Source organism: Vitis vinifera, chromosome 6, assembly GCF_030704535.1.
Source record: "Vitis vinifera cultivar Pinot Noir 40024 chromosome 6, ASM3070453v1".
NCBI classification, from domain to species: Eukaryota; Viridiplantae; Streptophyta; class Magnoliopsida; order Vitales; family Vitaceae; genus Vitis; species Vitis vinifera.
Window position 1 is genome coordinate 21,476,302 of NC_081810.1, and position 24,789 is coordinate 21,501,090.

General features: G+C 35.0%; 2 protein-coding genes across 2 annotated transcripts in view; one reads left to right on the top strand and one right to left on the bottom strand.

The window, feature by feature from the left end:
* Positions 1–1,405: 1,405 nt before the first annotated feature.
* LOC100267109 (serine carboxypeptidase-like 51) lies at positions 1,406–5,472 on the top strand. Its single transcript, XM_002273483.4, has 13 exons — positions 1,406–1,761; positions 1,892–1,986; positions 2,117–2,224; positions 2,340–2,580; positions 2,784–2,827; positions 2,939–3,006; positions 3,100–3,205; positions 3,289–3,488; positions 3,585–3,654; positions 3,886–3,936; positions 4,104–4,156; positions 4,272–4,404; positions 4,984–5,472. Exons 1-13 carry the CDS (start codon positions 1,611–1,613, stop codon positions 5,059–5,061), a joined length of 1,398 nt encoding a protein of 465 aa, XP_002273519.1. The 5' UTR covers positions 1,406–1,610; the 3' UTR covers positions 5,062–5,472.
* Positions 5,473–6,540: 1,068 nt separating this feature from the next.
* The window catches only part of LOC100241423 (uncharacterized), a 52,522-nt gene continuing 34,273 nt past the window's right edge, over positions 6,541–24,789 (bottom strand). The window contains exons 13-25 of the mRNA XM_010653446.3: positions 22,696–23,274; positions 17,796–18,334; positions 17,601–17,664; positions 17,376–17,478; positions 17,026–17,210; positions 14,827–14,952; positions 14,231–14,301; positions 12,461–12,523; positions 8,812–8,884; positions 7,592–7,711; positions 7,264–7,341; positions 7,054–7,104; positions 6,541–6,953 (exon numbers count right to left, since the gene is read on the bottom strand). Of these exons, the coding sequence (XP_010651748.1) occupies positions 6,852–6,953; positions 7,054–7,104; positions 7,264–7,341; positions 7,592–7,711; positions 8,812–8,884; positions 12,461–12,523; positions 14,231–14,301; positions 14,827–14,952; positions 17,026–17,210; positions 17,376–17,478; positions 17,601–17,664; positions 17,796–18,334; positions 22,696–23,274 (2,154 nt within the window). The 3' untranslated portion in view covers positions 6,541–6,851. The remainder of the gene's footprint in view (positions 6,954–7,053; positions 7,105–7,263; positions 7,342–7,591; positions 7,712–8,811; positions 8,885–12,460; positions 12,524–14,230; positions 14,302–14,826; positions 14,953–17,025; positions 17,211–17,375; positions 17,479–17,600; positions 17,665–17,795; positions 18,335–22,695; positions 23,275–24,789) is intronic.

The following is a 24,789-nucleotide window of genomic DNA, read 5'->3' on the forward strand; positions in this document are numbered from 1 at the left end:
TATATTTTTTTAATTTACTAATAATAATAATAATAATAAATACATCTAAAATGAAGGAAAATATTTACGTGGTGTTGATGACATGTTAAGTAAAAATAACATTTTAAGGAATAATTATATCACTCGTTAAAAAATACATATATTTTAAATTATTTTTAAATAAATGAAAGCAATATTGATTTAAATAATTTGGATTTTTTTCTATATATTTTCGTATTAGTGAATCAAAATCTATTTTTCAAATCGTATCAAATGGATATCATAAAGTAACATATCTAATGATAGATATTATACTATCTCATGTTTATACTTAATTTGTGAAATAAATAAAAAAATAATAATTTGAAATATTATTTTTTAATGTTTAAAATAAAAATTATATTATATTTTAATATTTTTTATTTAAGAAAATGAAATCTATGTTTAATAATATTCATTATTAAAATATTTAAATTTTATAAATAAAAAAATTTACATTATGTTATTCATATATATATATATATATATATATAATATTAATATTATTTTACAATATATTTTATAAAAAAATATTTAGTTCTTTTTTTTTAACTACAAATTTAATTTTATAATAAAAAATTTTATTTTACAAAATAAGTAATATAAAAAATAAATAAGTGATAGTATATATATATCCTACAACTTAGTATAGGATTAATATATCTTCCAAGATTAGGTATCAATTGAAATTTTCTCTGTAGTTTTGGATAATATCTTTATGTTCTATTGTGCCAAAGATGTAAATTTGAAATTTCAACCAATGTAAGCCATCTACGCCGCATCCACTCTCCCAATTTCTTTCAACTTTAGCGTTATATTTTGACGGATGATTTAATCATTATCCGACTACCATATTTATTTCTTTAATTATCGTAGATTTTTTTTTTTTTTTTTTTCTGTTTGCAGAAACTGAAAGCTAAGAAAACATTCTAACTTCCCTTTTTTTGAGGACTATCTCATCAGCGGCAGCCAAAAGCCAAGATTCTGATTGGTTTCCAAAAAATCTTCCCCAACCCCACAATAATTTCTTTGGAAATTAACTAAAAGAAAAGAAAAAAAAAAAAAGGAAAAATCGGCGTTTATTATTCTCATGACCCAGAGAGGGTGAGAGAGGCAGAGAGCAGCCACCCAAGTCCTTTTCTTTACAGAAAAAAGATCCAAGCAAATTTACGCAATCTCTACCCGATCCATCCATTCAAAGCCATCTTTTTTTTTTCTTTTTTTTTTTATAAAAAAAAAAATATTATTTCATATATATAATCTCAAACCCATAACAAAAAAAAGAAAAAAAAAAGGAAAAGGAAAAAAAATTATTGATATCTTAATTTATTTTTTATTTATATTCTTCCTATTCAATATTCACTCGCCTTGCCTTAAACGGTTCGTCTAATATAGTATAAACTATGTCTTATTTTTTTTCTTAAAATTAGTATGCTGTTGAGTGAGTTTTGGTTCCTCCTTCTTCGTTCTGGTTTTCACTTTTGTTGTTGTTTCAGTTGCAGAAACAAACAAAGGAGGCTTCATTCCATCTTTTTCTATATATATGCCCTCCTTTATGTATGTTTCTGTATGATTTGTGAAGTGGGGTTTTGATGTTTTTGGCTTTGGAAAAAATGGAGAAGTGGTGTTTTCTTGTTGTGCTCTTTGTTCTGATGTTTGGTCCGTGGGTTAATGGAGGAATGGCCATGGCTTACAGAAGCCAAGATGGAACAGAGGAGTGGGGATATGTAGAAGTCAGACCCAGTAAGCAAAATGCTTTATGATTGAATATAATTGCCATTCATTTTGATATTCAGAGAAACATGGTGTTTGATGGGGAGTGTTTTTCATTTTTCACTTGTTTGTTCTTTTGCCTTTTGATTGTCTGACACAGAAGCACACATGTTTTGGTGGCTTTATAGAAGTCCGTACAGAGTTGAAAGCCCCTCCAAGCCATGGCCAATAATTCTTTGGTTGCAGGGAGGACCCGTGAGTATCATTGCATGATATATTACAGACTAAATATAAGAGAAACCCAGAAATTTATGGTCTTGTTTGGAATTCAAATTTGTGAATTTCATTCAAGTATGATTCCTCAACTTGAATATATTTTCTGTAGGGTGCTTCAGGAGTTGGCATTGGGAATTTTCAAGAGATTGGGCCGCTTGGAACAGATTTGAAGCCCAGAAATTCTACATGGTTGAGAAAAGCAGATCTGTTGTTTGTGGTAAGTGGGTCATGATGGTTGCTCTACTTTTCAGAGATTCAATGTTAACATGGATTATTACTTAGTAAGAATTGTCTTGTTTGGTATTTGTAATGATTCTTAAGCTGTAATGTAGGATAACCCGGTTGGAACAGGATACAGCTTTGTGGAGGATACAAAGCTGTTGGTGAAGACTGATGTAGAGGCTGCAGTTGATTTGACTACATTGTTGAAGGAGATTTTCAACAGGAATGAGAGCCTCCAGCAGAGTCCTCTGTACATAGTGGCAGAGTCTTATGGAGGAAAATTTGCTGTCACTCTTGGATTAGCAGCTCTGGAAGCCATAGAAGCAGGAAACTTGAAGCTTAAACTTGGAGGTAACTATGGATCAAACAATCCTCTACAATGGCAAAATTTCAAGAATTTGAGATATACTAAGAAAAGAAAAACAGATCGTTATCTCCTATTTAAAGTACATGTAATTCTGCTTTTGATTGATTTAAATTTTCTGTAGTTTTTTTCTTGTGAAGTATATGAATTTATCTGACTTCTTACTTCTGAATTGTTGTTCAATCTGTAGGAGTAGCATTGGGAGATAGTTGGATCTCCCCAGAAGATTTTGTGGTCAGTAGTTTGCCTTGAATTAGTCACTTCACATGTTTTTGACAAAAAAAATGAAGTTTCCAGTTTGATATCGATGTCATAAATTAACAACCTCAATCTGAAAAATTGCAGTTCTCATGGGGTCCTCTTCTCAAAGACGTGTCAAGGATTGATAACCAAGGCCTACAGAAATCAAACAGGTCTAATTTTCTCACTTCCTATACCCCCACCCAAAAAAAAGGCTATAAGATTTGAAACCTTAAGTCGCCTAACAAATTCATTTCTGGGATCAGTTTAGCTAGGAAGATTAGGCAGCAGCTGATTGATGGTCAGTATGTTGATGCAACAAGTTCATGGAGTGAACTGGAAGGTGTGATCAGCCGAAGCAGTAATTCTGTGGTATAATTCTCTTCACTTCTTATTAATTATCATTATTCATATGCCATTTTCCATAACCGAATTAAGGCCTTACAACCCATCAGGACTTCTACAATTTCTTATTGGATTCCAACATGGATCCACTATCCTTGACTTCTGTGGAGCTAAGGGAACAATTTGCAAAGAGGAGATATTTGAGATATCTCGACTCCCTGAGGCTTTCTCCTGGTGGGGATGTTGATATTGACACCTTGATGAATGGTATCATTAAAGATAAGCTAAGGATTATTCCCAAGAACGTAAGGTCAGTTGTAATCTTCTTCTTCAATCCCCTCCAAAAGAAAAGGTCCATTCAACAATACTTAATCCTTTATTAATCCAATAATTCCCATGTTTACAGTTGGGGAGGGCAGTCTGATCTTGTTTTCAGTACTCTCTCAGGTGACTTCATGAAACCAAGGATTAAAGAGGTAACAAACTTATATATGTTTGTCTCACAATAATATATTTGAAGGGGAAATTCAAACAGCTGTGATGAGTTGTAATGAGACTATAAGCCATCTTTTTGACTGAAATTTTCATTCTTTGTTGAAAGATTCCCAACTTGCTGTCCTTTTTCTTTCTCAAAATTTTCTCACTACCATATGGGAAATATAGTGTTGAATTTTGAAAGATGGTTTTGATTGAGTCTATTTTTGAAGGTTGATGAGCTGCTAGCAAAAGGGGTGAATGTGACCATATATAATGGACAAGTAAGCTTGCTTTCTATCTCTCTGAGTTTTTCCTTGTTATATAAGTTGAAGAATTTGTGAACATAAAGTTACAAATGAGAGTGGGTTAGATCCCTCGCGGACCACCACTTGGGTTTGTAGTCTAATGAATTATTGATTGATATTTTTGGGTTGACATCTGCCTGCAGCTTGATCTCATTTGTGCAACCATGGGGACTGAAGCATGGGTTGAGAAGCTCAAGTAATTCTCTTTCTCTCTTCGTCTTCTTCCTTTTTTTTTTTTTTTTTGTGTGATTTATGAGTAATGTTGTTTTTGAAGAAAATAAAAAAGAAGTTGAACTTTTTCTTATTTTCAGGTGGGATGGGCTGAAGGAATTTTTGAGCATGAAGAGAACTCCTCTGTATTGTGGGGGAGAGGGAGGCACAAAAGGGTTCACCAAGTCATACAAGAATCTGCATTTCTACTGGATACTTGGAGCTGGCCATTTTGTAAGTCAACTCTCTCTATTATTATTCATGTGCCTTTCATCTTCACCGTCACCATCATTATTTACTAAAGGGTGTCCATCATCATTTCATCTTTAGACCCTCCTTCACATAAATCATTTCAAAGACAACTAAAAGAGAGTGTAAAATAAATTTATGGTAAAATACAAAAAAGAAAATCATAGTGAGACTAGATTGGGTGGAAATGTTTAGGAGAGAGATATTGGACCATTAGTAGAAGTTTGGGTTCACAGATACCTTTTTGCAATGGTATAATTATATTGTATTTAAGCAGGATATTTTGAGTAAAAAAAAAAAAAGGCTGACAATAGGGTGGGGTGAGGTAGACGAATGCATAAGGCAGGGGGGCTTAAGAATGAATAAGGAGTAAACAGTGGGGGGGGTGGGCATGATCAGGGAGGGTGGCAGAGCAGGCATTAATGGTGAAAGTACTAAGAGTCAGAGAAATGAGAAGGGAGGGAAAACCACCCAACAACAGAAAATAACAGTGATAGTGATTGAGATATATGAGATATGAGATAAGAGATTAAAGAAAGATGTTTTGGTGACACTTTGTGGCAGGTACCAGTGGATCAGCCCTGCATTGCATTGAACATGGTTGGTGGCATCACACACTCTCCAATGGCTTCCATCTCATGACTCCATCACTCCTCCAGGCTCCATCTTCTTCTTTCACAAGTCACAGCTACACAACCCCCATAGCATCACTCCAATAATATACCTAATACCCCACTGGTATAGTAGCAGCAAGAGAAGAATACTACTGGCATACTACCCCACTTTTTGACTTTCATTGCAACTTCACTGTTCTTTTCAACCTCTTTTTCTTTCTTCACATTCCTAATAGTTTTCTGCCTTTCATTTATTGCTCTCTGCCTCTTTTTATTTATTTATTTTTGTTTGGGATGATGATAATAAATTTTTTTCTGTAAGAAAATATTATATTATACTGTACAACATCTTGACAACTCAAGCACCCATTGAGCTGTCACAATTATTGTTGACGTAATGTAACCACCAAATATTCAATTTTAATTCAGCAATTCCATAGTCTTGAGTGTTTACAACCCTCTACTTATGGGCATGTGACTGGCCAGCTGTTGTGGGGAAGCGCCAGCAATTGATAAGATCATTTGTTTGTTAGATTTTGTTTTCTAATCTACTTAGGGTGTTTTCAATAACTTTGACATGAATTATTAAGCATTGGTTTCATTTCAAAACGAGTGATGAAGAAAGAAGGGTTGATGGAGAGCGTAAAGGATTGACCCAAAAGGTGAAGCAGCATGTTAGGTGTTGCCCTAACATGTTGCCCGTGGGGATCCAACATTTCATCAATGAAAAGATGGTGGGCAGAGGGCAGATATTGGACCTTCATTTTGTCATTTTAAGATGTGGACATTCAACTTTCTCTATTTTTCAACCCACTTCAGCCTTTATGTCGGTGATTCTTCACCTTTTTCCTTTGATTTTTGGATCACAGATTCACAGCTTCTCACCCACATTATTTATTCCTTTTTCATGAATTTAGGGCTATATTTGAATCTCAGAAAATTGGAAGAAATGCAAGAAAGAGAAAATATATAGTTTATATGAAGAATAAAAAAAAAAAAAATAGATTTAAAATCAATAAATTATGTTTATATATTATTTTAAACTCATCTCATTTATTTAATTTTTTTTTTATAAAAATCAATAAATATTTTAAAAGTACATAAATTTTTTATTAATTTTATTCATTTTTTTTTATAATAAAATCAAAAAATAAATTTCTTTTACTAGGTACTTTTTCAAAACCAACACCAAGACCAATAGGGGTTTCCGGGGTGTTGTAATGATTTGTCATTAAACCTTTCAAGTCTCAAAACAGTCGTTGAGAGCTGAAATATGTGAGGAAATGAAGAGCTCTCGAGAAGGAATAGGCATTTAATTGTGTCTGGTTTCAGAGTATTTGTGCCTGAAAACTGAAAACACCTTAAACATGCATTTGTCGGCTGTTTTATTTTTGCTCTTTACATTGAAGTCAGTCCAATCCAATGTAGATCAATTTTCCAGCGTTGGGCAGCACTATCAAAACCAAAATAATTGAGTGAGAATGGGAAAATTCATTTTCCTACCGTGGAATTGAAATTTTACTCTTTTAATGTAACCTCATTATTTCACGTATAATGTGATCCAAAATTACATTTTGGGGTTCCCTTCAAGGGAAGATCATATATTACAAATTGAGATGTCACAAGATTTACAACCTCGAAATGTTCACTCTACATAATAATAAGGGAGATGAGAGACACTATCCAAATATACAGAACTCACACAAAAAGAACAAATTAATTACCAAAATGCAAGATTCTATCACCCAATAATTAGGAAAACGGCAGATCTTATCTACTTGGGCCTTTATATGGTGTTGATGGAAGCTAAATTCCGGTTCACTCGATCTTTTCTAGTACTTCCAACCTGGTTTTTCTCTTCCAACCTCTCACTGTAGCTACGAGGTTGATCAGCCCCACTATTTGATTTTTACTGTATTCCTGCAAGTTAAATGAAATTTAAATATTTCTTTGTCAGATGATCAAAGTAGTATGTAGGTAAAGTTGTCACCGGTTCCACCAGAGGACAGAATTTTCTTACCGGATGAGCCCGTGCCCAGTGAACATATTCAGTTTCTGGAAGATAGTATGCCTGTTTAAAGAGTAGTAGTGAGCAACAATGGCAGAACAATCATGATCTTTATTATGTTCCATGAAGACTTCCAATTAGAAGATCACCCACCCTCATATATCTTGTAATCATTGCATTTTTTTCAAAAAGATTTACTATATGAACTATGCTTATGCTTACCTTGATGAAAATTTCAACTATTTGCAACTTCGGCTTCACATTTGCAGAGACAAAGTGTTGAAGGCCATTGATTAAAACCTAAAAAGAATATATGTGACACTCAACTTAGAAATGTACCAACATACCAAAATGGGAAAGCTGAAAGAAAAGAAAAACAACAATAATATGCTAAAATTTGAAGGACCTGTTTGGTAATAAAAGTAGTTTTTTTAAAAAAAATGTTCTCATTTTTTAGATAAATAAATAACAAGAACATGTTTGATCTTTTTCCATTTAGAATTTGCACTACCAAACAGGTCTGTGGATTCCATTATAGTTCATAGCAGACCTGAAGATCTAATGACATAAGAGCCCGTCCTTCATCAGTACACTTTTTCACCCGCGATAGACCTTCAATGAGAGTCTCAGCAACATTTTCAAGTCCATATTCTAGGAGGAGGTCTTGAACCTTTACAGGAAAGATAACTCGTAGTTAGCCATTCAAATATTTAGCAATAACTTGGCTTAAACATAGCCTGCAGCTTCAATATAAACATATTTTGACAATGAACTTAGTACACAACCAATTTTTCTAAAAGCTTAAACTTGTACAATTTGGGCTTACAATGTATGCCACGCACTCAAACAGAACTTTAACACATGAAATACTCTACACAGAGGGGAACATTGTAAGAGGACATAAAACTGCAAACAAGCCCTCAACATATAAGTTGACCTAAAAATGAATTTGGAGGAATAATAATCTATTTTGCCTTTAGGTTTTAGAGTGTGACACCTGGGAAAATTTCATTTGCATGCACTGGTGTTAATGTAACAAAAACAAAGGATCACACATGTTCAATTTTCAACATAAAAACTGAACTTTTGGATCTATGAATCATCAATATAGATGAAGACAAAAGGCAAGGACATGTCAATATGGGAAATCCTTGAAAAATAGGATCCAAAAGCCTTACACACACACACACACACCCTCTTATAATGAATTTGGACCGAGTTTCACTACTGTTTACAGCTTATTGCTTTGAAATGAAAGACTAATAGGCTCCTCCACCCTGAATGGATATGCATCACTCTTTTACCTCTTGCAATATAGATTGATCTAGCGCTAGCTAGGGAGATTGTGACTAAACTAGAGTTATTTAGTGCACCGATGGTTGAAGAGGAACTTACATTCATAATACACACACATTAATTTATCTAAATTCCATAGTTGAGATATGTAGCAAACACGGGTACTGTTTTTTATATTCATTGAGAAAAGAGAGTGTGATATGATGAAAAAAAACCCCTTTTCTTCTTTTGAATTCATCAATGTGAGAATAATTCCAAATGAACAAAAAAGAAGAATTTAACCATCAGAAAACATCTTCAGCAAAGCAAAGCAAAGGATCGGTTACATGCACTTATGTTGTTGTAACCAAAAAATGAAAAAAAAAGAAAAGAAAAAAGATCAAGCATTTCCAAATTTCAACATAAAAACTGACATTTGGATATAAGAATATCAACAGAGATAAAAGCGAAATAAAATTCGGTACCAGCCATTACCTCCTTATGAATTCCTCCATGAGCAAGCCTTGTTCTATAATGCTTAAATTCTCCCAACAACAAATCAACATACCTATTCAAGATGAATTAATGCCAGATACCTAGTTAAATGATAGATGTTGTGACTTCATATGAACAAGTACAAGATAATCTGAATATTGTAGAGATGTAGATTTAAACTATGAGCTTTTCAATAAGAGATACTTCACAAGATCTTAAAAATTCCAGAACAGATGAAATTTCCATTAACAATCGCATCAAATGAAAAATAAAGTACTTTTTAATGTCAATTCCTTTAGAATTGTGGTAAGTAGTTTATTATGTTGTATTAATAAAAGCTTTTAGAGAAATTGGTGAAATGGGGGAAATCTTGGAGGTTATTCCTTTGGTTGCAAGAGTTTAAAATGCAAAACTGACAGGGTTGGTTTCCCTGCCAGCCAACTGCTCTCAACCATGGCTCAGCTCCTTATGCCACCAATTAGCCTCTCAGAGAGGTTTGATGTCAGATTGAAAGGTGGTAATAAGATAATTTAAAACTAGGACCTTGTATTGGTTCATAAAGCTAACAACACTATAGCTGGGATCAGGCTTGCTCTCTCTGCCTTTGGCTGTGATTCAGTATACCAAAAAAAAAACAAATAGAAAGAAGACAAATCTGACAATTATAACATCGATCAACCCAGACTCTTTGAAATGCTCAGAAGATAACAAAAACAATAGTTCAAAGTTCTATGACACACCTTTGTAAAAATCCATTATAATATTGCATGGGAACAGCCTTTTCAAAGTAGGAAACCTTGATGTCACATAGCGTAGAGGTTTCAAATGTTGAAAGCCAACAAAAAATACAAGTAGGGGTGGCTTAATCATAACAAATAATAAGCAACCACAACAGCAACACATAGAGTGACATGGATCATGTTGAAGGTAGTGCAAAGACATGTAGAGGTCAAAAAACACAATGATATGGCCGTTAGGAAAGACCTTATGGACTATTATTTAGTTTAAATTCCTCCTTAGTGTCCAATTTGAAAAAGGGAAACATGAATCTAAAGCCCAGACTGTTGGAATAAGACTAAATAGACTTCAATATGGGAGTTCATAAAAAATATGGAGACTACAACAGGATAAATTATTTACATGCAAAACATTTAGGATACAGTTAAACCTCAATAAATTAATTTTTGTGATATCCCACATCGGATAGGGAAGAAAGTTCTTGACATTATAAGTATGGGTCCCTCTCTACCTTGTAGATGTGTTTTAAAGCCATGAGGACCCTTTTGGGCTTAGAGTGGACAATATCTACACGGTTGGGTGTAGGTTGTTATAATGGTATCAGAGCCGATCCCCGACCCCGGTGTGAGGGTTTGTTTGGCCTCATAAGGGGTGTTTGTCTGTTTAGCCCTGTAATCCCATGGGACAAAACGAGGATATTGTGTCTACATTAGGGGGGAGGGGGAGGCATTTGTGATATCACATTGAATAGGAGAAAAAGCTCTTGGTGCTATATAAGTATGGGTCTCTCTCTATCCTATAGACGCATTTTAAAGCCATGAGGGTCCCTTTGAGCCCAAAGCATACAATATCTACAGGGTTGGGTGTGGGTTATTATAAACCTTGGGACTAACGAAAACCTATTAATTAAGAGAATATTAATTAATGGATAAATTATTACATTATTAATTTATCGATTAATTAATACATTATTAATTTATCAAGTTATTCCTTATTTTCCAAAATATTGTATCTAATATCATTTAATTGTAAGTAAGCACATTAAATATTTCATTCATGGATTTAGTTGCACATCAAGAAATTATTAATTTATGTAGTAAGTGGGTCCTATATGAAACTACACAGATTTTTCTATAATGTATTATCTAATAAATTTATCGAATTATTAATTTAGTATGTTGGCCCCAAGTTGGGACTCACAAAAATTATTTAATTGAGGTTATCAATTTATCAAGGTTCAATTGTACTATAAAAACAATCATTAACAAGGCAGATCCAATAGATAGTGAGATACATTGTTCACATGCAAAACATTCAGGATACTATGAACACAATCATTTACAAGGAAGATTCTAATTAATAATTGAATAAAGAAAGAAAAATAGTTTCAACTTCCCTTCCAATGATTCAAAAAGAGAAAGTTCCTTTTGCGTGTGTGTGTGTTTGAGAGAGAGAGAGAGAGAGATTTAGATTTTGGGGTGGGTGTAGTTGAGGACCCAAAACCTGGGGTTCCTTAAATGTTCACCTCATGTATGAGGTGTCCCCTTGCTGATCTTTCCATGTCCAGAGAGAGAGAGAGAGAGAGATCAAGGGTTGACACCCCAAAATCCAGGGTTTTCAAAATGCACACCTCCCTGATAGGGTGCATCCCTTGGTGGATCATTTTAGCTTTCCACAGTCCCATTCAAAATTTCAAAAGAAAATGGAGATTACCAAATATTGTTTATTTTTCTGCTATTACATGTTGCAGTCCCCAGTAATGTACTAACAATTGATGCTTAATGTCACGGACTTAGTCGTTCACTAAGCTCGTGCAGCACTTAGACAAGCTAAGACGCTTGATCTTGCTAAGTCAGCCTTGCTCCCCAATGCTTAGCTTGCTAGGCTAAAACACTCGTGACTCGAAAGCTTAAGAAGCTTGGTAGGCAACTCCTTAAAGAATGGAAGCTCTATTGACTCAAGAAAGCCTTTACAAGTGCTTGGATGCTCACTTGCTTGGTTAGAAAGTGATTTGGGTGGTGCCTTGGCCAAATGAGGGTCTCACCTATTTATAGGCACTAATGGAACTCTTTGGAACCTTGGAGGGTTCCTTACAAATCAAGAATATTCTAGAACTCCCTACACTAATCTATGTACAACCCTATGTACAAGAATATGCAAGAGATTCCTAGAAGTCTCTAGAAGGCTTTGGACTCCTCCCATGCCTTCCACCATAGTGTAGAGATGTGTGGACATCTCTAGGCATTTCTAGAACCTTCCACACTTTTCCCACCAATGGCTTAGTGTAGATGGCTCCAGGAGTCTCTAGAAGCTTCCCTCCTCCTATATAAGCCCATTGGGGGGGGTTCATTTGAAGCATCCTGTGACATTAAGCACAAAAAGAAAACCTAGGGGTTGCATAGAAACCAAGCAAAATAATAAAAACAGAATATGTTTAAAATTTTTATTTGATCTTATATGTACCACTCTTTGAACTGAAATATCAGATTTAAGGCTTTAGCTACACAATGGAAGAGACAATCTGGTTTCATGCACATTTCTTTTTATTACTGGAAAAAAGATACTACCAAGGAAATGATGAAATGTCAAGGCATTACATTGGATTAAGGAAAATGATAAACTTGAAAAATTGATCAATCTAAATCCAGCATGTAAACCTATAGGTACCCATGTTCATCCAGATCATAGTAGCTTCTACATGATTATGCTTTCCCAACTCACCTACTTAAACATGCTACAGATAAACTATTTTTAACGTACAAATGTAGTCACAATTACCAGAGAAGCGTTTTTTGTATGGATAGCAAGGACATGTAATATAAGGATCAACGTTTAAAGATCATACAGGAGACAAACTTGAAAACAGAAGCTGCATTTACAAAAAATAGAAAGAGGGTAGTCCCAAGCATACCCGTTATGCTCCAGTCCAAGCTCTTTTACTTCCCATTTAGCATTAGCAATCCTATCAACATACCTGAAAAAAAGTGAGTTTCCATTAGAGGTTGCAGCAATGCTTCACAAATGAATTAGGGTGCAGATCCAATGAACTTGTCAGCATCAATTTCAAACAAAGATTGAAAAAAATGTAGTCCAAATTAAAAGTTCCCGACTTAACTCAAATGAAGGTTGCAGTAAATTTCATCCAAAATAAGAAGCAATCAGCTGTGTAACTACTACGTGCAAGGTGACTGGTAGACAAAAGCTTAAATTTCACAATGATAGCACCAATCAGAGGCAAAACGAAAAGTATGTAATAAACCAACCAGCATCAAGGGCATACAATTGTATACCATAAAAAATTTCAAACAACAAACAGCAATTGCTCGCCTCATGAAAAGTGTGGGATTGTGCATGTTCCACACATACATAACAATTTGAAATTAAATTAGATTGCTATACCACTCAAACAGTAGTTAGTGAGTCATTCCAAAATGATGTTTTGTAACAACAATGTAGAAAATAATATGGTTTTGATGACATGAGAAATTGAAGTTTCAGCCAGATCACTTTTTGACACATTTATTGGTCAGGGAATTTCCGGTCTGCATGTCTATTGCATGGATAAGAATCTAACTGAAGAGGTACACATTGCTTGAATGAATAGTTGTTTGATTCCACTTCTTATTTTTCATCAGCAAGCACTGCCTCAGGGATCAAATCATATCCGTTTATATTTTAAATGTTCTTGATCAATAGAAAACTGTGCTCATTTTTATCAAGCTACTAGGGTTTATATTTTCTTGCTACTAGTAATTCAGCACATGTTTTGCATTTACCTTCAATCGGGGGCATTATTTTTGGTTTTAACCTTTTCACTGCTACTTCCTAGTAGTACTAGTCATTGGATTCTTCTCAACATTGAAGTGGCTGAGCTGAATTTTTCTAAGAAACAGGTCAAAGATGTCAGCTTCTGGCCAGAAGCCAAACCAGAATCCTTTTGGTCCTTAAATTGTTGAATTTTTCTTGGTGAATTCAAATATATCATTTAAGCCTCAATCAGTAACCAAAAACCAGCAAATTGGAAGGGATATTCCCTAGCTTAGCAGTGACCAACACTCAAGTGTTTCTTTAAACCAGTTTAGCATATGGCCCTCTGATCACCAACTCAACAGGAGAGTTCATTGGAACTTTGCCTCCTTCCCTAAAAAATTTAAAGCACCAGTTTTGTCTTGTTGAAGATTTTGCACCGTCTTGGCCCAACTCCAATTAATTTTCAAATCATCCCTTGAATTTTAACAACTCATCATGCAGTTCTGGCAATTTTTGCTTGATCCGTCACCTAGAATCAGTTTCTCGCCCTGTTTTCTCTTAGGAGGGAGGAGGAACAAGATTTCTTTTTATGGTAAAAAAATTATTCATCTCAGTTATTTTGCAAAAAGATGAAGAGAAGATCACAATGCTCAATAATAGATGGCAATTTAATAGGCCTTAATTCAATGGGTCCCTGCACACCCATACATGTGGGTGCACACACTCAACACATTCTTGCTATATCTACATCTCTAAATGTAAATCACAAGAAACCACATAGGATCAATTGGCAAACTAGAAATTGTCAATACAAGATGCAATAATAGATAGCAATCTAATAGGCTTTAATCAAATTGGCATATCACTCATATATATATATATATATATATATATATATATATATATGTAATATTCCATCTTCTTGTCTTACCCGTTAATATGAAGAAGTAATCTAGCAGTTGTCCTATGAATATGCTCTGTGAGATCTGGTACAGCATCCACCTGATATAAACCAAAACTTTTTGTAATCAATCTAATGAGCAGTATATATCCTAGTCCTACCCAAAAACATACAGGACAACAATTATAGGTGCCTATGAAACTTTATTCACTAAATTTTTATTTTTAGAAAATTAATCATAAATTTCAATCATGACAGACCAAATGCCAATTATTATGGAGGAGAAAATGCCATGACAAAGTTAGTTTTCACAATGGTTAGTCAGGCTCCTTCCCAGCCTAACCACCTATCTGTTGCAAAAGAACTGATAATTTATTACCTGTCAAACTACAAGTACTTTCTTGGTTTATAAGAGCAAGTACCAAGCTACCACAAAAGGGCTTACATTGATAAAGATGGGTATTCATTCTGAGCCAAATTTTTTCTAATCTTTAAACAATATGTCAAATGAAGCTAAACTAATGACCATACTAGCTTTCTCCAGATCCTGGGCCACCAAGACCAATTTCAAATGGTAGCAACAAAGGAATATGCCAAATGCACAAAGAAATATTAAATAAACATACCAAATGTGCATAGAAATCTTCAACTATAGCTGCATTATTTTGTAGAAGCATCGATTGAAGATGAGCTTTAGATCTATGCAATATTCGAGCAACAAGAGATATAGTGTCAACGCCAGCACATCTTTCCTGCAGCACAAGAGTGATCATGTTTTATGTGCATAAATATTTTGCTAATGATAATATTGTGACTTCTAAACCACCAGGACCGCTTTCTTGTAAAAGAGAAGACAGTACAAATTCAATATTATGAAATAAAAACCACATACATAGAAAGAAATATATATCACCCTACCAGAAGACACATCTGTGTTTATATATTATATATATTTTAATCAACCAGTTTTCATTTGTTCTAGGAAAGGTTGTCAGAGTTGGAACTAGTTAAGAGCAATTTGAGACTTAAATTGGACCATAGGAAGGAATTGAGAATAAAATTCATAAACATTTTCTGGAAGCCAAAAGCCAAAATAAAATTCAAGAAAATATACAAAATAAATATGAACACCAAAAAAATAAAGCAAAAGAAGCAAGCATAAATTAAAAACTAAAAACAGTTTCATATAAAATAAAACAGCAGTTGCAAAAAGAGAAAATCTCGAGTGAAAAACTCAAAAGATGAGAATTGAAAATCCACAATCATGTACAAAAAAGGATGAGTTGTCCTCAAAAAACAAATTCTAACCAATGAGAAAAATGTAGGAAGTGAAATGTACAACTAAGGAAAAGCAATAAGTACAAAAACCCCAATGCTGAAGAACTCTGGAGCATGCACTCAGGACTACAACCCAAAATGATTTTTAGGCTTATATATTTAGTGAATAAAAGTTTGGAAACCAACTCCAAATAATATTCAATAAAGAAAAGAAAAGGAAGTATTCAGTTAGATCAAAAAGCTGACCAACGGGGTCTATTCTTTCAGTGACAGAATTATGACCCAGTAAAATTATTGGATCAACACCCAAAATGCAATACCCTGCTGATCCAGATTAGAGTATGGTAGGGTTTTACCGACTTTAGAATTTTATTAGGGCATGAACTGAAAAGCTACATACAGGATCAAGGATCGTAGGAGATTTTGGTTGGGAATTTAACAGTCATGACACAAAGATATAATTGTCAACAATGTTGAGACCATAGAATTCATGTGAATGAAAAAGAAAGGAGAAAGAGAAAAGAGTTTTGTTCATCATAATTTCTTTCTCATATGCGGGTCCTAAAATAGGAAGATGTCACAAAATTAATCAATACTAACACAAGATCAATTTGTAAAGACAACAGAAATTAATAGCAAGCATGTAATTTTCAATCAGGCAAAGGAAAATGTGAAACAGGGTGCTTAAGTGGTTTCAAAAAATAAGCTTCCAGAGTTGTTGCTATTACTAAATTGGCCAAAATAGATTCTCCTGTCTATAAAAAGAATGTTTTACAGCTTCCAATATTAGAAAAAGAGAAGGTTTCTGTTGGAAATATCCAAAATTGATCATGAGAATGATGTATTGGTAGGGCTAGCCTGTACATATGATGTTTTCTAACAACTACATCCTAACCTTTGTGTTTAAATTTGGTTTGATCACAACCAGCTTGTGTTGTTAGCTTTATTGATCTAAGATTTGCTGCGGCCCAGCCAGAATAAGCAGCAGGCTCCACAAGTCTAGCTCAAACTTGGGCCACTTACCTTGTGGATATCCTTGACGAACTACCAGCCAAGATAAAGAAAGTCTGAGTAACCCTTTCTAAAATAAAGCCTTAGATGAGAGCTTTACCCACTGTAAGATTCCTTCCAACATATATCTAATGAATCACACAAACTTCCACTATACATAATTTTCCCAAAAGAAAGAGAAAGCTAGGTTGGTGAGGGCAGGGCACATAGAGAGGCACAAGAAAAGGACAGCTAAATTTAAAGTACTTGATTGCTTGCTTTAGAAGCACTTGCATTGTTTGGATAATAAATCCAAATACTTTCTTCCATATGATGCACTGAAGTAATAGACCAATTTGATGCACCTATTGTTGGTGCTAAAGTTCTGGATAACCACTTGCATCTAGATGAAATTCCTTAACAAACGTTGAGAAAAAAGAAAATGCATAATGTGAAGGAATATTGTGTGAGAGAAATATCCTTAATTAGAAAAGAGTACAGAAATAGAAAATTATTCCATTAACTTGTCTATTAAAAAATAAAAATTACATGAATACCTTTAGGCCAAAAGATGTGTTTGACGAGTGAACAAAATTTGTAGAATGTGGACCAGTCAGTGTCACATCCATATGTGAAAATGGCACATTCAAAGATGTTGAAGAGGAAGAAAATGGGACTAATTGGGGTTTTATCCACTGATCATAATCTTGAGTTATTCTGGACAAGGCAGTCTTCAGCCGATCTGAGGACCATAGGAAAGAATATTCTTTAATGTATGAATGATCTAGGTAGCCCACTCCAGCTATCATAAAATAAAAATAAGTAAAAGAGGAAAAGGAAAAATGAAAGAACACTGGGTGGAAGATGAATGCCGATGGAAATAAGAGGAAGAAGAGAAGTCACATACGATTAAGGAAGTCAGTTGCTCCTTTTCCACTAGGATGAGTGTTCTGCTGACCAAATGTCTCAAACACAAAATGGAAGAAGACCTCAAACAAGTGGCATATCCCCTGCAACAATCCACTGAATCAGGAGGTAAATAGAGAAAATATCAAAACATCCTTAAGATTGAATTCATAGGCTAAACAGACAAAGATAAGTGACAAATGATACTTATTAGATAGAAACATACCTTAAAAAACTCAACATTTGCTATTTCTAATTTTTGCATTAGCCTTGCATATTTGTCCATAAACCTAACAGGTAACAAATACATTAAGTACAATATGTCTAAGTGTATGGAAATACATAACATTCTAAAATCTGAACAAAGGAGTTGCTTCTGTTTTTGCATTTGTTGTCAATGTTAAATAAAGAAATACTTCACCTCAAAAGACAAAGAGAAGATCCTGTCTGCCCTGCACTCTCTTCATCATTCCAATATGAGGAGTGATTTCTTGGCAGGTTGGGTTTAGAAAGCCGACTTGGAAGTTGACTATCCTCATCAATGAAGTCTGCCCAAAGATCTTCATTTTCATCTTCTGAAACAGAATTGTTTCCATTTGCAACACCATATCTTGGGGAGAACTTATCACCATGAAAATTTTCAGTAATTTTTCCATCAGGCTCTTCAGAGGTTGACCCATTAGCCAAGGGGGAATTAGGCCATTCTTTAGAAGTACATGTTAGTTTTTGCAAAAAAGGGTTTCCATTTTTAAGCCACCAAGAAAAACCGCTCTTTTTGGCACCAGTTTCAAATGAGTCTGCTGATTTGTTGGACTGATGCACTCGGGCGCTAGCTGAGTTACCATCAGATGAAATAATTAGGGCTGCTCCATCACCAACAAGGCCAGCAAAACTAATTACTTGTATTGTGTCTGGTGGAATATTTTGCCAATTCTCCTTTTCCAAAACCATTTTCAGTGCCTGGAGGAAAAAAAGAATAATCCTTTGTAGTGTTTCCAACTCAATTTGGATGTTGATGCAGACACAATATAAAGTATGAACTTAGTATAGAAATAGACCAAAACAATAAAATTAGTCACAACTAGTAAAATACTCCATGCTATAAAGATGGCTGACAGAGAACCATACTGCAACATAGAAGTATCAAGATGATGATTGGCCATGTAGAGATAAAGCAAAAATAGATCCTAGACCCAAAAAAGTGTGTTGGGTCAATACATTCATTCTTAACTTCAATTTTCTAAGGGTCATTCACAAAGAGATTACAATATCTATATATATCCACAAGGGGAACCTTCTACTTGAGATAATCGAACTGATATTCATAAGTATAATGAAGATTCAGAGTATCAATGTTATGTATTCTTTAAATAGATCTCTACAGAATTACAATGTTTGTAATCAATTCATTGCAGAGGAATCAATTATTCTGAAATCAATTTGGATGTTTTTTTTTTGATAGGCAAATGGACTTAGATATGTTACTCATCTTTCAAGAATTAACAGACTTGATGAAGTAGCCTCAGCTAGGATCCTCAAAATAAGAAAGAGGGTTGTGGTATTTCATCAAGCAAGTGGAAGGTGCAGACTTTGGGACAAGAAAAGGGTTAGGTATTTGAAAAACAAAGAGAGTAGGAATAGAAGAAAACAGAAAGAGAAGAGGGAAAAAAAAAGAGAGAGGGAAGACGTATTGCTGGCTGTGATCCTTCCTCAATTATATGCAATTTTGGTGGTAGTCAAAGGCATCAATTAATTCAAACTCTTGGAGATCTTGGCCTTTCAATTGTCCGGAAATTGCAATAAACGATAGTAGAAAAAATAACTGGTGTTGGAAAAGGTTCATAACACCCTCTACTGCCATCTTCTGCAAACCCCAACTCCCCTCTGGTTTTGGAACATCCTCTCTTCCACAGGAGCCACATAGAAAAAGGTTACATGATTCTGAGTTGACACTATTTCTAGCTCACCATGATATTCACACCATCCACCAATTGGAAAAATCCACCTCCCTACTGACCAAATCAGCATATCAATACCCATCCAATTTTATGACCACCCTACCCTGCAGTTAGAATTGAAGACCCATGACAGAATAAAACCTCTTGAACTTTGTCCTTCCCACCACCATACTTCTATGTTTATTTTTGAACTCCAGTTACACTGTCTTCTCAAGTACTCAGCAGGATGATGACTGGCCATCACAAAGATGCTTTCTCCACACAAACTGATTCATAATCATCATTCATCCAAAACATATTAACAAGTGGGCATGCCTAAGAAAAAGATCAGTGAAATCATGAACAGAACATAGTTCCATAACTAATAAACACTTGGAGTTGAGACCATATAGGCTAGTTGATAGAGTAGACATTGAAAGAACCATTCTCAAAGAACAAAATGATCATACTAGCTCTGCAAACAAGCAAGAGACAGTGGGTTGGATAGTGTAATTAAGTTTACAGTCTCATAGTTGGGTAAGAATGACGAGAAGAAATTTGGGAACAACAAATGTGTGTTTATTCTCATGTCCCCAGGATTTATTTATTTATTACTTATTTATTAATAGCATAGATCCTTTCAAAATACTCCTGATATGAACAAGATGTGGCAAGACTATAAACTATAAACACAAGATACCCTCTAAGAATAAGAAGTACTAAAAAGAGTAAAGTATTGTTGCTCCCACAACTCCATTTATACATTTGGAATTTTTCTAAGAATCCAAATAGACAGTTTATGACCAAAGGACCAGAAAATTCGCAAAAGATTGCAAAAATAACCTGGGAAGATAGCATCCACCCTAGACTTTACAATATGCTTTTTACAAAATAGCATATTAAAAAAAACCAAAAGAGATAGCAAATTGAAATGTTAACAAAATATATCCACAGAAACTTAGGGTTTGTTTGTAACTGTTCTCAAAAACAAAATACTGATTTTGAGAACAAAAAAATAGGCAAACATGTTTGGCAATTAGAGAATAGGGTGTTTTCACTTGTGTTTGAGGACTATTTTAAAAAATAATGAGACAAATATGAAGAATAATTGAAAATAAAGCACAACATATAAAATTTATTTTTAAAAAATATTTGGAAACATAGAAAACAAGTTGAAAACATTCCAAGTTTGCAAACAGACTTTTGTTCTAAAAAACACCAAGAAACTATTTTTGAAAATTGTTCTCAAAAACTATTCTTTTTTTTTATTTTTATCAGAAACGAAGAAGAATATATTAATATAAGAACAGATACAGGAGAGATAAAAGAAACAAGAGAAAGAGAAAAAACCAAGGGAAGGATGAGAGGTCCTTCCTACACAAATTGAACAAAGGAGAAAACTCCCAACAATAGAACTCTAAAAACAAAGAGAAACCCCATCAATCTTCAAACTTTTGAAACGCAAACCCCAATCCAATTGAGTTGTAGAACATTTAGAGGAACTCCTCTAAAAGCTTCAGTACAAGAAGCCCAAAGAGAAGAATAAAACCGAATCAAATCCCATACCATCTCTTCCGTTCTCCCTTTATCCTCAAAGATCCTATTGTTTCTCTCTTGCCACACCATCCAAATCAAAGTAAGGCAAGCAATTTGCCAAAGTGTCTTGCCTCTTAATGAGTTCCCCAAGCCTTTAAAAGTAATAACCAACATGTCCTCGAGACTCCTTGGAGGGACCCAACAAAACCATGAAAATTAAAGAGCGAAGAAAATTTCTAGTATTTTTCTTTTAGTTCAATAAGTAGCAACAAAGAAATAGTGTATAAATATTTTAAATGAACTGATTTTTAGAATTTATTTTTTTAAAGCTTATCAGAAAACTTTTGCACCAATAAAACCCAACATAGAAGCAGCAAAAGATAGAAAGTTAGAAACAAAAGGGAGTGCCCACATAGAGCTAAAAATCAATACAAAAATTGAAGGGGCAAATAACTGAGGCATGAAGTCCTGTGCTAAACCTAAGCTATAAGCACTAGGCTCAACCAAAGAGTATGCTAAATGGTTGGACAAATGTGGAGTTCACAAGGAAGAGCACCCTAACTTTGTTGATGGATAAAACATCCCTTAGACCCACAACCCAGCTTCCAAGGGCTTCTATTTCACTTTGATACTTGGGATAGAACTATGAATGAATCACCCTTCACCAAGAAGTTGACAAAGGCCAAAGAGTTTACTTGGGTCAAGCTGTCAACGGTGTAAGTTTCTCCACCAGTATAGCCTGAGCCACCCTAGATGACAAGGAAAAAGCACTGACACACAGAAAACTCCATTAATACCCCATCTGCCTACGATTCTCCAGGAACATCCATAAAATATAAACTTCAAGAATCCCATTGGAGGAAGGAGCCACTTGGACAAACCTCTATAGACCTCCTACACCCACAAGCTGATCTCCAATTCAGCAAAACCACACTAAGCAAGGTACCTGAGAATTCTCAAGATACTGACACTTGTAAGGAAGCTAAAATACAAGTCCCAAGCCAAATCCAACAACCTCCATCTATTCCCTCTAGCCATATCATTCACAGCAAGCCATGTATGGCCACAGGCCATGACAGACACCTCCTGCCCTTGTCTCCAAATCTGTGAACAATCACCATCATATCACAGATTTCATTTTGTGAAAGCCAAAGAGGGACTCCAGCCAAGCGAACCAAACTAAGGAGCTTCTGAATAACTCCAATCATTGCAGAATAGTTAAGGAAAAATGGTCTACTATTTCCCCTCTCCCCAAGGACCATTGAAGACTTAAGGATCCATAAAGGCCTTTTAGTTGTAATGAGTCACCATCCAATCAGCCATAAGTCAAGCAAAGCACTAACTTTAGAGGGAGCTTTGAACTTCCAAAGAAAGTGGCACAACAGAGACTAATTGGCTCCCCAGATATGGTCAGAGAGACGGAAAAAAGAAGAATGGGTAGAGAATTCACCTGAAGATATTAAGGATTGGATTTAGATGCAAAGAAAAGATGGTAATATAAATACAGGTGATAGAGAGAACAATAAAACCATGAGGACATCGATTCCAAAGTCAGATAAGTTTCATCAAAAGTTAGGTCCAAGATGTGGATGGGGAGAAATGGTCTAGGATAAGAGAGATGGAGAAATGTCTAGACCTAACAACCAAATAAAGATTGGGGAATTAGAAGCACAAGGGTTGATCTCCTTACCTTTCCTACCTTTATATAAATGCATTTCATATCATGATTATAACAATCATGTTATATCTATCATATAGTAGAATGAAAAAGGTCTGCAGGAGAAGTACTGTCTGTATCTTATGGTATTAACTTCTATCAGAAACTGACTAGTTATGAAGCCAACTTACATATAGGCTTTGCCGATGGAAAGCAACAAAATAGTTCTCACAACCAGTCTTTAACTTCATCCTGAACTCAACTGCTTCAACCCCACAGAAAGCTTCCCCAGCCAAGATGAAAACATTCAGATCTTCATAATTCCTCAAGAATTGGTGGATGCTTGTTGAACAAGCAGCAGCCGAAGAAAGTAAAACTGATACACGACTTGTTGTAAGTTGCCAAAGGTTCTTGCGTCCTCTTTGTAAGGTTTGTGAAACAAATGCTATAGCATCTTTCCGCAGCTGATACCATGGAGATCCACTGCTTGATGCCTCACTCCCATCGTTCCTTGACTCATCAACTGGACCATTGGAATCTTTGTACACAGAGAGGGTACTTCCAGGAGCATCAGCAAAAGATACTGTCGTTGCCATTGACTCCTCTACAGAAGATGAAATTGGCATCCTATCCACAGAATCCATGAGAGAATCGTTATCTGCTTTAGATCTACAAGAATCTCTTGTAACTGATTCAATTTGTTGTTCATCTCCTGAAGGAGCAATGTCACTTCGCTTCTGGCTTACATTTGAAGTTTGGCATGCTAAAACCTGAAAAGGAACCACATAGGCATATGAAATCAAGAGACACACTCAGCCACAAACAGACTAAAGATTTAAAAACTGCATAAAGATGGAATGATTAAAATGTTCAGGAAAAGAACTTTCCAAAACTGTAACATTTTATAGTTGTTTTGCTTCTGAAAGTAAGAAGATGTGCACTTTTATAAGGCAGAAATTTTAGGTCTTTTAGAGGAGTTAGAGAAGGCTCCTTATCAAAGGGGTATGTTCTATCACCACAACCCTCCCAGAAGATCTGCTAGTATAAGGACTTGGTTGTATGCCCACTTTCTGCACGCAGTTGCAGACTTTGTATTTAATTTACTAACTTACATGTCCTTTTTCTGGCATATTATGCAACTGCTAATGAGGACATTGAATTTTTGGCTAAGGAGGCAGTTCTATTGATTCTAGATTTTAGGGGTCAATTTTCTTCCCTTTGGATTTTCCTTGATAAGATCAATCCGCTAAATCCAAAGAAGGGGTGCTTAAGGTGGCGGTAGTGATTTTCTATGTTTGTCTCTAGATTCAGGATTAGTTTTTCCATTCCTGCTCTTCTGTTTTTCCCTTTCTGAAAGACAGCCTTGTCCTTTCGCTTTACATTTCCCCCTAAATAAGATTTTGCATTTTCTTCAAAAAAGGCAATAACTAGCAACAGATACAAACTGCAACAATAATAATAGAATAGATTTTGTGTATTTGCATCTTCCAGATAAATGACCATGCCACAGCCTAGAAAGTAGTCTGCACTCAAACTTCCAATCACATTATATCATGTACATAAGGCTATGATAGCAAATTTGGACAAAAGAACTCATGGATCTAAAGTAAGACAAACGATGTCTTCAAAAGCTAATTTGAAAACCTAAAATTCCCCTAAAGGTCCAGGTCTTTGCTTGACTGGTGGTGAATACAAAAATTAACAGAGAAGATTTGCCTCAGCACAAGAGGCCTTATAAAGTTATTAGCCCTTATTTGTGTTTTGTGCTAGGGGATTTCGGGAATCCACAAGCTATCTTTCCCTCAAGCATCAGTATGATATTAGAATTATGGCAGAGGCTATTTTTTTAGCAGGAATTGATGGATAGATCTCAGAGATTTCAAAAGACAGTCTTATCAATTTGTGGGTTTCATAGCAATACCAAAGGGAGTGGGGAAAGATCTTAGCTATATTGTTGGCTATTTGGCTTGAAAGTAACGTCAAATTTTTAAACATAAGGAGATTGGTTGATAGCTTGCAGGAATATATTTGTTGCTCTCAAATCTTGTTAGATGCTAACCACCAAGGAGTTTCGTGGAGTTGCTCTTAGCCTCATTTGTTGGATTAGAGATTAGTTGCCCCACTCATGAGAGGGTGTTCAAGTAGCAAGCTGATTGGACTTGGGTAACATGGTAGGCCTCACTTGAGATCATGGAGTTGACATCATCTAAGCCCCGTCAATGGCAGTTGGCTTTGGTTAAGCCATTGGCAATTCAAGATGGACTAAAATTGACAAGCAAGTGCTC